The sequence below is a fragment of the Heterocephalus glaber genome, unplaced genomic scaffold (assembly GCF_053883595.1).
Source record: "Heterocephalus glaber isolate CG9 unplaced genomic scaffold, H.glaber_assembly_v1.0 deba00001461, whole genome shotgun sequence".
NCBI classification, from domain to species: domain Eukaryota; kingdom Metazoa; phylum Chordata; class Mammalia; order Rodentia; family Bathyergidae; genus Heterocephalus; species Heterocephalus glaber.
Genome location: NW_028258308.1, coordinates 44,557,303 through 44,571,722, shown reverse-complemented (window position 1 = coordinate 44,571,722; position 14,420 = coordinate 44,557,303). Strand labels below are relative to the sequence as shown.

The 14,420-nt window shown below is 43.0% G+C and overlaps 2 protein-coding genes across 6 annotated transcripts in view; one reads left to right on the top strand and one right to left on the bottom strand.

Annotated features, from left to right (window-relative positions):
* The first annotated feature begins 4,487 nt into the window (after positions 1 to 4,487).
* Dkk4 (dickkopf Wnt signaling pathway inhibitor 4) lies at positions 4,488 to 8,068 on the top strand. 2 transcript variants are annotated; one of them, XM_021236747.2, is made up of 4 exons: positions 4,488 to 4,673; positions 5,990 to 6,140; positions 6,597 to 6,743; positions 7,659 to 8,068. In XM_021236747.2, the coding sequence occupies exons 1-4, from the start codon at positions 4,668 to 4,670 to the stop codon at positions 7,901 to 7,903; spliced, it is 549 nt and encodes a 182-aa protein (XP_021092406.1). In that variant the 5' UTR covers positions 4,488 to 4,667; the 3' UTR covers positions 7,904 to 8,068. The 2 variants fall into 2 exon arrangements, with proteins under 2 accessions (XP_021092406.1, XP_004855503.1); XM_004855446.3 differs by lacking the exon at positions 4,488 to 4,673 and adding an exon at positions 4,883 to 5,059.
* A 1,498-nt stretch (positions 8,069 to 9,566) lies between these two features.
* Polb (DNA polymerase beta) overlaps positions 9,567 to 14,420 on the bottom strand; it is a 56,690-nt gene continuing 51,836 nt past the window's right edge. Inside the window, exons 11-14 of one of the 4 annotated variants that reach the window (XM_004855279.4) lie at positions 13,808 to 13,894; positions 11,982 to 12,046; positions 11,285 to 11,424; positions 9,567 to 9,813 (exon numbers count right to left, since the gene is read on the bottom strand). In XM_004855279.4, coding sequence (XP_004855336.1) covers positions 9,719 to 9,813; positions 11,285 to 11,424; positions 11,982 to 12,046; positions 13,808 to 13,894 — 387 coding nt within the window. In that variant the 3' untranslated portion in view covers positions 9,567 to 9,718. 4 annotated transcript variants of the gene reach the window in all.

Sequence of the window (14,420 nt, the reverse complement as noted above, 5' to 3'; positions counted from 1 at the left end):
CAAGAGAGGATCTTGAAAAGAACAAATAGGGTTAGCTGTAGATATGCAAAAGGAAGAAAAAATTAAGAGAAGTGAGGCCAATGAGAAAGACTGAGAGATGTGGGTGTAAGAGGAAGGCAATGACTTCATGGAAAAGAATGGGCTTCCTCGGTTGAGCAGATTTCTATCCTCCTGATGCCTCTCCCTCTGGTATGGTATTTACAATGAAGACAGTACATCAAAGTGAACTCTGGGGAAACACTTTGCTGTCCAAGTTGACATTTCATATGTGATAGATGCTTTCATATGTGACAGATGCAAAAAACCACAAGGCACTGGGGATTTACCTCAGAGGTGCTGCCACCTGCCTCGAAAGCACAAGGTCCCGAGTTCAATCCCCAGTACCAAAAAAAAGAACCACAAGGCAGAAGGGGTCTCAGAAAGTCAGCCATGATATAGCCTTAGAACATACATAACTATAATTCAGTTTAAAAAATAAAACATCAGCTGGGAATGGGTGCACATCTGGAATTCCAGCTACCTGGGAGGCTGAGGCAGGAGGATCACAAATTTGAGGCCAGCCTGGGCAACTTAGCAAGATCCTGTATCAAAATAAATAAAAGGCAGCTGGGGATACAGCTTGGTGCTAGACCACCCCTGGGTTCCATTCCTCATGCCTCAAAAACAAAATCTGTATGTACATGGCCATGTGGCCTGTAAGCTGCTGTGGGAAGGACCGGGTTGTTGGTGCAAAGACACCCGGTCACAGAGTTGGGCAGCACCGGCACCAGGCCACTCACTGGCACATTGCCCTCCTTCCTAACCACAGAGGAGCCATATTTCCTGACCACTGTAGCTCCCTCCTCCTCTCCTTACCTTTCCAGAGTGTCTGTGTCAGCCCCAAGTGCTCCTGTGCTGGGGACATCAGCTCTGCTCCACTTGGAGAAGCAAGAGAGAGGAGGAGCCAGGATGAGGATGGCCTGCAGGGTTTATAAAATCACGAGAAATGACATCTAATTCTGTTTTAGACCAAAAACAGCAGAAGCTGTCCTTGAGGAAGGACTGGGAGAAAAGCTCTGGAGAGAAGGGGTCCCTTGGTCTGAAAAGTGCATCTTGCAGCTGGGCAGTGTGGGGTCAGGGCACAGAACATCATGTGTAACAGACCCCAAGATCAGGAGAAATGGAGGCTAGAAGCCAACAACCTTTCCAAGGCCACATGGTTGGTGAAAGAGGCTGGCCTAAGTTTCCCTGCTCTGGAGCTGTGGCACATCGCCATGAGGAGTGGCTCGCTTTACCTCCTGACCCCAGGTAACTAAATGGCAGCAGTTCCGTTGGCTCTGTGATTATGTCCCAAGATCTGTCTGCTCCCATCAGCACACCCCTCTCTCATCTCTGACTTTATTGAACATTTCCTGTGAGCCTCTGCCAAAGACCTGCTTTTTCAGTTACTTTGATTTTCTTCTAAGAAAAGCAAAATTTATGGAAATCAAACTGGTTTTGACACAAGAGCCATAACAAAGATTTCCACTCCCAAGTGAACATAAATCACCAGTTCTGACACCATGCCTTTGACTGAAGGGCAGCAGCTGTGAGGGGAACCTACAGGTGTGGCCCCCAAACACCAGCCTGCAGTTCTCACCCCAGTTGGGAGGCCCCTGGGGTGAGCTCAGACCTACAGAGCCAAAACCAGCATCTCAGGAATTTTCACTTCTGCTGAGCTTACTCAATAGCTCTCAGTTTTAGAGTTCCTTTGGTCCAGGTGTTCATTACAAAATTAAGATGATCAGCTTGAAGTTTCAGTTAATCTCTGCCAGGGGTATCAACATGGTGAGCTGGGGGCCAGAAGGCACAGGAGGGCTCCCTCTGTCCTCAGCAGGAGCAGGGCCTGGTGGTGACACTTGGCAAAGCACTGGGCAGTGCAGGGCTGTGGGTGCTAAGGGATTCTTGCTGAACGAGTTCTGCAAGTCCTTCGTGGCCATGTCTGCAGAGAGGACAAAGAGGAGGTGGCTCACCTCACAGTGGCCTGGAAGCAGAGACCAAGAGCAGAGAAGAGAAAGGTTTTGTGTGTGTGAGTGTGTGTTGGACCCAGGGGTTTTCCACTGAGCTACATCTCCAGCTTTTTCTTTTTCTTTTTCACTGTTTCAGACCAGGTCTTGCTAAATTTCCCAGTCTGGACTCAAACTTGCAATCCTCCTGCCTCAGCCTCCAGGAGTGCTAGGATTATAGACATGCACCACCAAACTCAGCCAAAGGTCCTCTTTAAGCAGAAATATTTTTAAAGCTTTCCCCTTCCTCCCTTAGCCTTCCCTGTTCTCCTCTTCCAACTGCCTCATTGCATCTCGTCCCCAAATAACTGAGATGCAGCTTTGGACTGGAAATGTTGCCATGAGGGCATCTCATTTTGCTGGTTGCTCCCCCACAGAGGAGCACTGTGATTGTCCACAGGCAGTCATGGTGGGTTTGAAAAATTATCCAGTCACTTTCCAGGGAGAATTTAACCTCACCTACCCACTATCATCCAGAGTGCTCTGCCTTGTAGAGGCAGAAAGTTGTCTTCTTTGAAAATGAGGCCAGGATTAGGGGAGTGGGTCCTTGGGGAGCTGTATTCAAGGAGTGTCTGTGGAGGCCTTGCTGGGGACTGTGGGGCTCTCACCTTTATCCTGGGTCCTAACTGTTCAACTTTGTTGTGGTTAGAGTTTGCAAGGGAAATAGATTTAATACAGGACACATAATTTATAGAATTATTTTATCATAGTCACCCAAAAAGTCAAATGCAAGATATCTAACCACACACTAAAGACCCAAAGAATCTAACCAAGGGCCTGGATCCCATAGCAGTGTCCCCCACAAGTCCAGCTGAAGCCCTAGAGTCCAAGGTGATGTCCTGTCTGAGCCCTAGTGCCCTAGACTCCGCGAGTCCAGTGGCCTAGAGCCCACAGCAATGCCTCGTGCTTGTCTGTATAGAGGATCTGCACCCAGAAGGCCCAAAGGTCACTGGTGGAAGCCAGAAAACCTGCTCCATTAGGGTGAAGGATTTGTGCCACCAGGCTGAGGGCTCTACATTGGACCCAGAAAGTGAAGCTCACGTTGAAGATCAGAGCTCCCCTGATGAGAATAGCAGCCATTCCAGCAATAGCGAAGCCCTGAGCTCCTCTTCCAACTAGAACAGACACATTTGCATCAGGAAAACTGAACACAGCAAGCTTGTCCTAGAAAAACAACAGCCAATGATCTTCCCCTCCAGTTCTCTTTTTATGCCAATTGGCAACAATCCTCAGGTGGGTCTTCCATGCCCAACCAGCTGATTCAATTCAGCTGAGCGTTCCAAGTTGCTCATTAGTTAATCCACCACAAATTTCAAAACAAATTTGCAGCATCTCTACCCAGCAGGCTCGTCACAGTATAAGGGGCATCTCATGTCAGTGTAAGTGATGAAAAACAGCACTCAGGGGAGAAGGATCTCCCACTGTGCCCTAAGCAGGACCCCAGTGGACCAGAGCCAGGTAGCAAAGACGCAGACAGCCAACAGTGCTCAGCAGTGAGACGCAGAGAGTGTAGCCCCATGGCGGAGCATTTGTCTCCTGTGTCCAAGTCCTGAGGTCCCATCCCCAGCACCCCGCTTGGGTGCTGAATACAAGATGATATCCAAATACAAGACAATGCACTGATGTTAGGTTGTCTTGCAGGAAGACCCAGTAAAACTAAGATTTCCACTTACAGCAGAGGGAATCTGCCTTTTTAGATGTTAAATAAAACCTTACATCCTTCACGTATTGTGAGGGGACAATGAAAACAACGAAAAAATGAAAAAGGAATTTTGGACCCAGATCTAGATTGTTCTACCCTTAAAACACTTGAGGCCAATTACTTGGCTTCTGTTGTCAGCCTGGTAGGGTAAAAACAATCAGACTACCAGGCCCAGTGGTTCATGTCTATAGTCCTAGCTGCTCAGGAGGCTGAGGCAGGAAGATCACTTGAGCCCAGGAGCTCAAAGCCAGCCAGTTGAATGGGCAACATAGCAAGTCCCTGTCTCAGAAACCCACTCACACACAAACAAATTAATAAATATCAGACCAAACAAAGGGGAGTGAAGCAGAAGTTGTAAAACATTCAGATTAGGACAGGTAATGCTTGTTAGTGTTAGAGCACTAGCCTAGCATCCTGAGTTCCATCCCCTGTGCCGCCCCCAAATCCGGAAATTGGAAAGCTATACAAATTAAATGTGTTGCTCCTAAAATGAATTCAAAGCTTCCTACTGAATTGTACAAATCTGTATAAAACAGGCTTTCTGTGGTTCTCCTCCATCCAAAATGTGTTTCAGATTTATTTAGAAATCTAAAACCTATTTATTTAAAACCTATTTATTTGGAAATAGGATTTTCGTGTATCCTAGTATGGTCCTCCTAAAACATCCCCAGGTCCAAACAGTTCCCTTCTTTGTCGGCGCGCGGTTTCCCGCTGCCCCTGAGAGCAGGTGCGCTGGTCTCACATCCGGATGCAGAGGTGATCTGAAGCTCTTCCCGCCTCTGCCTTCGCGGTCTCAGGTGGCTTAAAGCTTCTCGCCGACTTGGTAGCGTTAGTTTCTGGTATCTTCCACCGCATATCGGCCAATACGACCGACTCATCCCTTCTCTGAACACAGCTGTGAGGACAGATTTCAGCGCGCCTCTGGATTAGCGAGGTCGGAAATGCAGGTAATTACCGGCCGCCTTTGATACCGGCATTCTGGCCCCAGCCCTTTGAACTGACTTTGATATGCAATAATTGGGGGGATTCGCCCCTGGAGGCGAGAGGCGGCTCTGCCTCTCCTCCACTGAGCCCTTGTTTTGAACTATTGATCAAACGGGTCTGGAAGATTTGTCGGGGCCTGTGTGCGGGGAAGGAAGGAAACGGGGTGGGGGGGGCGCACTAACTATAACAGTCCCGGCCGGTGGCCGCCGGAGCAGCACGGGACATGCGGGGCGCCGGGGCGGCGCTGGCGGTCCTGCTGGGCCTCGGCGGGCTCTGTGCGCCGCTGGGCGCCCTGGTCCTGGACTTCAACAGCATCAAGAGCCCTGCAGATGCGCAGGGCGCTCGCAAGGTCGGTTCGGGGCTCGAGGCTGGGGGGCGCGGGGGCGCGCTGAGCGGTCTGGGGCTGAGGGGCAGAACCCAGTGGCTCAGCGCTGATAGATTTTATAAAAGGACAAAGTGTTTCCAGGTCGTCTGGCTCTAAATTGCCTACAAACCCGGGATTAAACTGACACTTAGAATGCTCCGCTAGGTGCCACATCGTTAAACAGTAGCTCGTTTAATATTCTCCACAATTTCAGGCAGAGATCAGGCTTCCTGATTACAGATGAAGAAAATTTAACCAAGGCCGCACAGCCAGTAAACACAGGAGTTAGTTTAAACTCAGAGCGACGTGATGCCTTGTCATTGTCACCAACACTTCCCGGAGCAGACTCAGAGATCACCACACACTTGTTATACTGTGTCTGTAGGCACAGTGTGTGAGTACCTAGCATACATAGTATTATAGTATAAAGTACAGATACACTGTGTCTAAGATGTATGAAGGGCATCAACTGTGGACGAAAAAGCTCGATCTTTGCCACCCCTTTTCCCTACAGATGAGTGACTGCTGAGATCAAAGGTTGACTCACTGGGGAAAGGTCATGGACGGAATAGATGCAGGGGCTGATGTAATTTATTACAGCAAAAAATCCAATAGAATGCTACAAACTCCAGCCTTGTACTCCATCGTATTGTAGCACAGCTTCTGAAGTTCATAGACGTGTTTTAAAAGTCACATAGGAGACATTTTCCAAAGAACGTTAGAAAATTAAACTCGAGTTTTCAGAGTAAGATACTTCTTCACACAGAGCTGGCAGCACCGAGGTCTCTGCTCAGGCATACGATCTCTCCTGTGTGAAGCCGGTGACAGGGACACGGGGAGATGCTGCTTCTCCGCCCCTGAAGTCACCTTTATCTCGCTGGACGCTCCAGCATTGAGACGCGGTTTTCTTCACAGGGTTCGCCGTGCATGTCAGACAAGGATTGCAACACCCGGAGATTCTGCCTGGCGCCGCGCGAGGAGCAGCCGTTCTGCGCCGCGTGTCGCGGGCTGCGGAGGAGGTGTCAGCGCAGCGCCATGTGCTGCCCCGGGACGCTGTGCGTGAACGGTGAGCTGCCGCCCGCCAGGGTGTGGTGACACAGGCACTCCCCAGGGCTGTTGGAGTTGAAATGGAAGCGCACTTGTGCAGCTCCTTTTCTTTTTCTTTTTGTTTGTTTTTGTACCGGGGATCGAACTCAGGACCTTGCGCTTACAAGGCAGGTGGTGGCACCATTGAGCTAAATCCCCGGTCAGCAGCTCCTTTTCTTGAGGACACAAAATCACTTACTGGCGGTAACGATTTTAAAAGAAAGACTCCCATTGGAACGATTCCAACCCTTCCATTCTCACTTGGGTTCCACTAATCACTTATCTTCTTTGCCATAGGTGAGCATGTAAATAGCTAGGGCATGAAGATTATATATAATGAGCAAGCAGAGGTGCTGCCAAAATGCCTAACAGAATAAGTAGTATGTCCGGCTCTGCTCCCTCAGGTAGTAACTTGTTACCCCCAATTGTCCCTCAGACGTTTGTGCTACCATGGAAGATGCAACCCCGGTGCTGGAAAGGATTGATGACCCAGATGGCCTGGATGCCACAGGAACAACTGAGCATCCAGTTAAGAACAAACCCAAAGGGAAGCCAAATATCAAGAAATCACAAGGCAGTAAGGGTAAGAATAGCATAGTGGGCACATTTTGTTTAAGGAAAACAGTTCTCCCACCTTCTCAAAGATAGACTGAGACCAACTTTCTGCTTCTCCCTCCCAGAAACACACAGGGAGTTTGTCCAGTGTGATCTCTGTGAGATGATGCAGAGATGTGTGTGTGTGTGTGCTAGTCCAGGCCAAGAAGATAGGGAATCACTGTAATTAGGGAACTAAGCCAGAAGCGCTTTCACTGTTAGCTCAATTACACGCACACACATACAACCATTCTACAGTAAAACTGTAATTTTAGCAAGTCACAGTTTTCCTTCATAGATCCTTGGGATACAAAATAGAGAAGTAGATGCATTAACTTTTCAGCTTTGTACAAACTAAGATTTAAAAAAAACAAAAACAAAATTGTAGTCTCAAATTCCAGTCTGTGACACAACAGAGCCAAAGTGTTTGAAAGAGGTGACCATTTTTTTTTTTTAATGTCTTCAGGTTAACTGGGCTCTTTATAAGTAAAGATGTTTCCATAGCACTGTAAATCCCACTTAATAAATCATTGCCATTGTGACACTAATTTCTCAAGCCTGGAAATCCCATCTTTCCTTGAATGTTTTAACTTTGTAAGACAGACAAATCCTGTTATGTAGGGCTAGAATTTCCACTTCATTATTGATTTTACTGTAAGGCCCATCTCTATGGTTCCTGGTGGCTGTTTTCATTTTTACCTTGAGGCCTTCAGTCCTGGATCCCTGATCTCACTCCATTAGCAGCCCCCCACCCCCACCCCATGCAGTTTTCCCCATTGAAGCCTATATTCATCTTTTTTCTTTTTTTTTTGGTACCAGGGATCAAACTCGGGTCCTTGGCTTGCGAGGCAGGTGGCAGAACCACTGAGCTAAATCCCCGGCCTTCATATTCATCTTGTTACAGGACAAGAAGGAGAAAGCTGTCTTAGAACTTCTGACTGTGGCCCTGCACTTTGCTGTGCTCGTCATTTCTGGACTAAGATCTGTAAACCAGTCCTATCGGAGGGACAGGTCTGCTCCAGGAGAGGCCATAAAGATACTGCACAAGCTCCAGAAATCTTCCAGCGCTGTGACTGTGGTCCTGGTCTGTCATGTCAAAGTCAGGGCAGTCGGCAACACACACGGTTAAGAGTGTGCCAAAAAATGTAAAAAGCCATAAACATTTCAGAATAAAGAAGAATCTTCATTGTATTCAAGCAGAATCTCAGACACTAACTTTAAAGTACTTCCATACAAATATCTCTTAAAATCAAATTTTCTAGCAACAGCAATAGACTTAACTAGAGAATTATGAGATGCTGTATTGCGAGGAATGGAAACTAGATTTGGTTTTTTTGTCTTATTACTTCACAAAATGAATGTGATTCCATAAGAAAAAAATATTAATTTTGAACTACTTATAGTTCAAATAAATCTCTTTTAATAGTTGCATAAAATGTACAAGTGTGATGTTTTGATATATGTATGGTTAATTACCACAGTCAAGCTAATTAACATATCCATCCCCATAAATCTTTAAGTCATTTCTTTTTCTTTTCTTGGTACCAGGGATTGAACTCAGGACCTTGCACTTGTGAGGCAGGTGCAGTGCAACTGAGCTAAATCTACAGCCCTTTAAGTAATTTCTGATAAAGGGCTAGTACCTGACAGTGTCTTAGTACCTGATATTACAAATAAATGAACTCTTGTAGCTTACCAAGTTACCAAAATTATCTCAACAAATACAAAATTACCTCAACAAACACTATCTTTTTTTTTTTTCCTTAAAAACTTCATTGTTTATTTACTTTCATTTCTTGGAAGCAAAATCACATTTCACTACAAAATACAAAATAATTTGGTTACTGAAGAAAAAGATTCAAAGGTAATGTTAAGTTTAGATAATCCTTTGTAAGCTACAGAGCATTTTCACATACTTTGTTTTCAATAACTTTACTTACCAGTTGATAACTTCTTATATTTTACATCTATATACTTTATTTATTTATTTTTTCTTTTTTCTTTTTTTTTTTTTGGTACCGAGAATTGAACTCGGGTCCTTGCACTTGCGCAGCAGGCGTTGAAACCACTGAGCTAAATCCCCGGCCCCAATTTATTTATTTATTTAGGTACCGGGAATCGAACTTGGGTCTTTGCACTTGTGCAGCAGGCGGTGAAACCACTGAGCTAAATCCTCAGCCCTACTTTTTATATTTAAAAGCCAGGGCTTTCCAGGAGTGTTTTGACTTAAACATATTTTGATCATCCAGGTAAAAGTTACCTGGAAGAAAACTTAGAAATGAATTTTTTGTTAGTTTAAAGTTTAAGAGGCCATACTGTGTGCATATTAGAAGTGGTTTTGTTCAGGGAAGTTGATGGATTTCAATCATCAAACACCTGTTCTATTTAAGTTATACATATATATTACAAAATAGACTATAAGCCAAAGAAAAAAATTAAATTTTTGAAGATTACTAGTTTCTAAAACATCTTTCTAAAACCAGAGGCTAGCCTCTGGGTATACCTTGACTGATTAATTTGCAATCAGCAGGCAGGGAAGGTAGTGGAGTAATATAGTTTATAGCATATGGCAGAAAATTAGGAAATAAAAATTTCCATTAAGATTTGCTATCATAGGGCCAGGGATTTAGCTCAGTGGTTCCAGCGCCTGCCTTGAAAGCACAAGGTCCCAAGTTCGATTTCCAGCACGAAAAAAAAAAAAAAGATTTGCTATCATCTCATCTCTTATTTCTCACTCCTACACCCACAGTAAAGTATGATCAAGAACATAAAATTTAAACACATTTGCTAAGAAAATAAGAACATCATCATCTAATAATAGTGAAAGAGGCTTTATTGAAGGCTTTTTTATTAAGGCAAGCTAAGCATGAAGGAGAAATAAAGTTAAAAACTCTAAACACTCTTACATAGCAAAGAAATAAATTAAGACTTCTATTGGGCTGTGCCTGGGAGGGAGAACAGTCTTCATTCGCTTCGATCCTTGGGTTCTCGGTATTTCCACTGGATGTAATCAAAGATGTCTTTCTCACTGTCCACTGGCAGGGGTTCTCCAGCTACTCCTGCACATACAGAGAGAAAGAAACTAATTTTAAAAACCAGTTGTGGAATCTGGCTACAGAGGTTTCTATAGAGAACTGAGAGTCATGTGGGGCTTGCTTTCAGAAGAAAAAGAAAATGGTTACCCGGCGAGGGTGTGCTTCAGTGGCAGAGCTCTTGCCTAAGGCCTGGGGTTCTACCCCAAGCACTACAAAAAAAGAAAAGAAAGAAAAAAGAAAACAGTAACCACACCAGTAAAACACTTGTACACTGATTGCCCCATCCTCCACTGGAGTTTGTGTCTGAGCTATGTCACGTTTTCAGTGCTGTGCACATCCCAATGATGGTCCTGGAAGTCACCTTCGTCCATGATTTTCCTCTCCCCTGGGTCCTTGCTATGTTATGTATTATATAAAACACTCTTGGTTCTGGACTGGCACCACTGATGTGACTTGGGAGCTTCACAGCAAGCCCCACTTAAGAAGCCCACAGAACACAGAATCTGCCTCCACCAAGGACCCAAGTGAAAGTGGACACATGATGAATATGAAAAGCACCACCCTGCTCTACTGCAAGTGGAAGCTCTATTTTATGCTTTTAGAACAAAAAAGCAAACATTCACTCTCCTAGCAAAGAATAATAAGCCACATGGTACATTGTAAAATGTTAAAAAGATCCATAAGGCATCAATTCAGAAGTCCATATTCTTTAAACTTTAAAGCTTGGGGCCACAGTTGCCCAGTTTTGTTTCATTTTGGTGTTGGGGATGGAATCCAGGGCTCTGCATGTACTATGTGAGAATGTGCTCTACCATGGAGCTACACTCCTATCCTCAGGTACTTGGGTCTTAAGTAGAACTAAAAGCAATGGTACTTCAGTTATTCAGAAGTCTTGCAGATACAAATATTGGGGTTGAGGATTTAGCTCAGTGGTTCTGCCGCCTGCCTCGCAAGTGCAAGGACCCGAGTTCAATCCCTGGCACCAAAAAAAAAGGAATTAAGTCATTAAAACAAATATTGGTCTGTTAGACCAATAAAATCTTTGAGCATTCATTCATTCATTCATTCATTTAGCAGTATCCAGGGCCTTCTCACTGAGTCCTTTTTAAAATTTTGAGATAGGGTCTTGCTAAGGGACTAAGTCGACTATGCCTCAGCCTCCCAGAGTGCTGGAATTACAAATAAGCATGCATCACCATATCTGACTGACCATAAAAGACTTTTTAATGACAATCATATGTAGAAATGGACTTAATTCATTTTAATAGAGCTAGATGCCTTAATAGCCATGCTTAATAGCCATCAATTAAGGGCCTGGATGTACCTCTTACTGTAGGAGGGACAAAAAAATATAAAGAAACAACAATTAACACCAATTAACTGGCATAGTTATTAGAAAGCTTTTTAGAGAAAATAAATTTGCTAGCCTAAAATATCTTGGAGAGAACTTTCTCTCCAGATGGCAGAGACTATCTCTAAGGTAAACAACACTCACCAGTGACTCCCAGGGGACGGATAGTGTATTCATTGATTGTGAAGCCCTGTTCTAGGGCATGAGCTCTCATATTCTTATTGAAAATATCACTCCCAGTGAAGTAGAGAACACCACAGTAATACTGATCTTTGGGAATCAACCTACAAAAATATAGGCAAATATTTTATACAAATTTCAGATTTAGCAAATATAGGACCCCTAAAATCCAAAATGAACAAAATACAGTACCTAAAATAAGTCTATCTAATAGCCTGAAGAGCACATTATTGTTAGGTTGACCATTGGAAGCACCCAACCTTGCAATGTCTTTAGGTTTTGGAAAATTTGGCTCTGCAAGAAATGTGCAGCAATGAAAGTATCACTTATTACATGAACTGTCCTTACCCTGAAACTACTTTTGAGCTGTGGAAGGCGTAACTATGAGGTGGAAGTCTAGAGAAAGAGAGTCTATAGATTATCATTCTTTATATATTTCAGGCTAAATATTATTTTTGGTAGGGACATATGACCCTTCAGAATAAAAGGGGCTTGGGCCAGGGATTTAGCTCAGTGGTTTCGCCGCCTGCTGCGCAAGCGCAAGGACCTGAGTTTGATCTCCGGTACCAAAAACAACAACAACAACAACAACAAAAACCAGAATAAAAGGGGGGGAAAGGATTCAAGGGGGAAAAAGCTGATGATAAAGTCTGAGTAATACCTGATATCAATTCTTCTGTGTGGATATTCCTTTTCATCATTTTTACTGGGAAGTTGGCAAACACCCTAAAAATGGACATTTTAAAGAATGTTTAAAGAGTTTTTCAGACTTAGTTTTAATCAAATTTTGAGCATGAGGCTGCTTTTGTCTTTTACAGTGGCTGTTTCAGAATTCTAAGCATTTCAACTGAGTAGCTTCCCTACTTACCACTGCTTTCCCATTGTACTTCATGATAATTAGAGAACTACATGAAACAGCAGACAGGGATTCTAGTTATAAGAGTTTGGCCTTTATGCAATTCTAAACAAGAAACTAGTCAAGGAAAGCATCAAACATGAAAAGACAGAGACAAAATACCATAGAAAACAAACACTTAGGAAAAGTTTAAATGAGATAGCAGAAGTAGAAGAGTTTGAAGAAATATCTCAGAAATGTATGTGAAAGTAAGAAAGAAAATAAGAACAATTAATTTAAAAGATAAGAAAATGAGAGGATCATTTTCTTTCTTCTCTATAGGTGAGTTTTCATTATACTTCTACAGTTTTCAAACAAAAATTATCAGTCTTACTTGTCATTTTTTCCCTTTCCAGAAAAATAGGCAAAATTTCTGGGCTGGGCAGCAACCCATACATTTGTGAAAATAGCTTACAGATATCACCAAACTTCAAATTAAAAGTAGCTAATGCCTTTGGAGGAAAAATACACAAACGACAGGCTTCTGAGCCCAAGGAGTATCAAATTAATACACACATCACTAAAAGCCATACTTTTTCACTTAACAAAATAGAAAAATTAAAATAATTTTATTATTATTTTAAAGTTTTTTGGAGACTGGGACTGTTTCTATTCAATACCACCTTCCCAGTCCTACCATCCACCACCCTGCTTTCTGGATGACTGGCATTTTCTTTCACAACCACCTTTTCCAACTTTTAGCTAGCACAGTCAAGTCTGTGCACTCTGAGACTCTTCAAATTATCAGCAAGTCCACACCTCAGAAGCACAGTCCTCTTCCTGTCAGTCACAGAACTCAGGAAAAGTGGGACAGACAGCCGAGATCCAAAGGAACCATTGAAATTAAGAACAAAGGTAACCCTAAGAAAACTCTGGAGCCTAGATTCTACTGACTTCCTGTGGGTTACTACACGGGGCCATTTTTTAATCTGGTTTTCTTCACTCACCTAGAAGTTTTAAATCTCAGTGCTGTAGGAAATCCACTGGATTCTGACAGGCATCTCGACACTTTATTGGGCAAGCCTGGGCCAGTGCCCCCTCTCCCCTCTCCCTGTTATCTTTCCATTAACATGGTTCTTCTGGGTGTTGGGTTATGGACCTTGATACCTCCTCCCTCTTTGGTGTTATTACTCTTCAGTCATTTCTAACTTCACTGAAGAATTCTTAGAGAATACAAGAATGATTTGCTATTTTCAGGAAAAACTGCTGTGTCAAAGTCATTGTGGATTTTTTTTTAAAAAGCAAATTATGTTTAATTATTATTATTATTATTTTTTTTGGTAGCAGGGATCGAACTTGGGTCCTTGCACTTGCGCAGCAGGTGGTGAAACCACTGAGCTAAATCCCCAGCCTATGTTTAATTATTCATTTTGATAGTATACTTACAAAGGGGAGTTTAAAAGAAAATTCTTTACTAAACTATCCTAAGAGTGGCTCTGAGATTCAGGAACCCTGCTAATTATCTTCCCTTTGGTCTCAGGGCTAGCCTCTTTGTTGACTGTAATAGAAAGCACAGTGAAGTCACAAACTCAGATGGTTACTGAACAGTCTCCAACAGTTTTTTAGAGGTGTTAACTCAAATGAGAACTCACCATAAACTTGGTCTCACCCTTTGACAGAGTATCTGTAATAAAATGGATCTTTTGTAATTGCTCCACGACATGATGTAATAGCTTTGGCTGCAGAATCATAATCCGGGAATAAAAGAAAAGAGCAGTTACCTTGCTATGGTTTAAAAAAAAAAAGTAAAATAAAATAAAAACAGAACAAAAAAACTTTTTGGGGGGGATACTGGGGATTGAACCCAAGGCCTTATGTTCTACCAGAGTTCCAGTGCTAAAAAAGTAATTTTAACATGAGTTTTCAGATTTTCTACAGAGAAATCTTTATGTTGGTTTCTTTTTTTGGCTTTTGGTTTTTTTCTTTCTCATGCTGGGTATTGAGCTCATGATCTCTCACAAGTCAGGCAAGTGCTCTGCTCTGAGCTACACTCCCAGACCTCTTTGTTCTTTTTAATATTCTTAGTAAGTACCTTTCCCCTCTAACAGAAAATTCATCTTATCAGATGAAATATATTTTTAGAAACCAGTTTTCACCAATCTCATGATATCCTAAGACAAATATAATTTGTGTTTATGTTCTATTAAATCAAAGAGCTGCTTCACTGTTAATGGCATATATACTCTGAAATCAATAGTGTTTTTG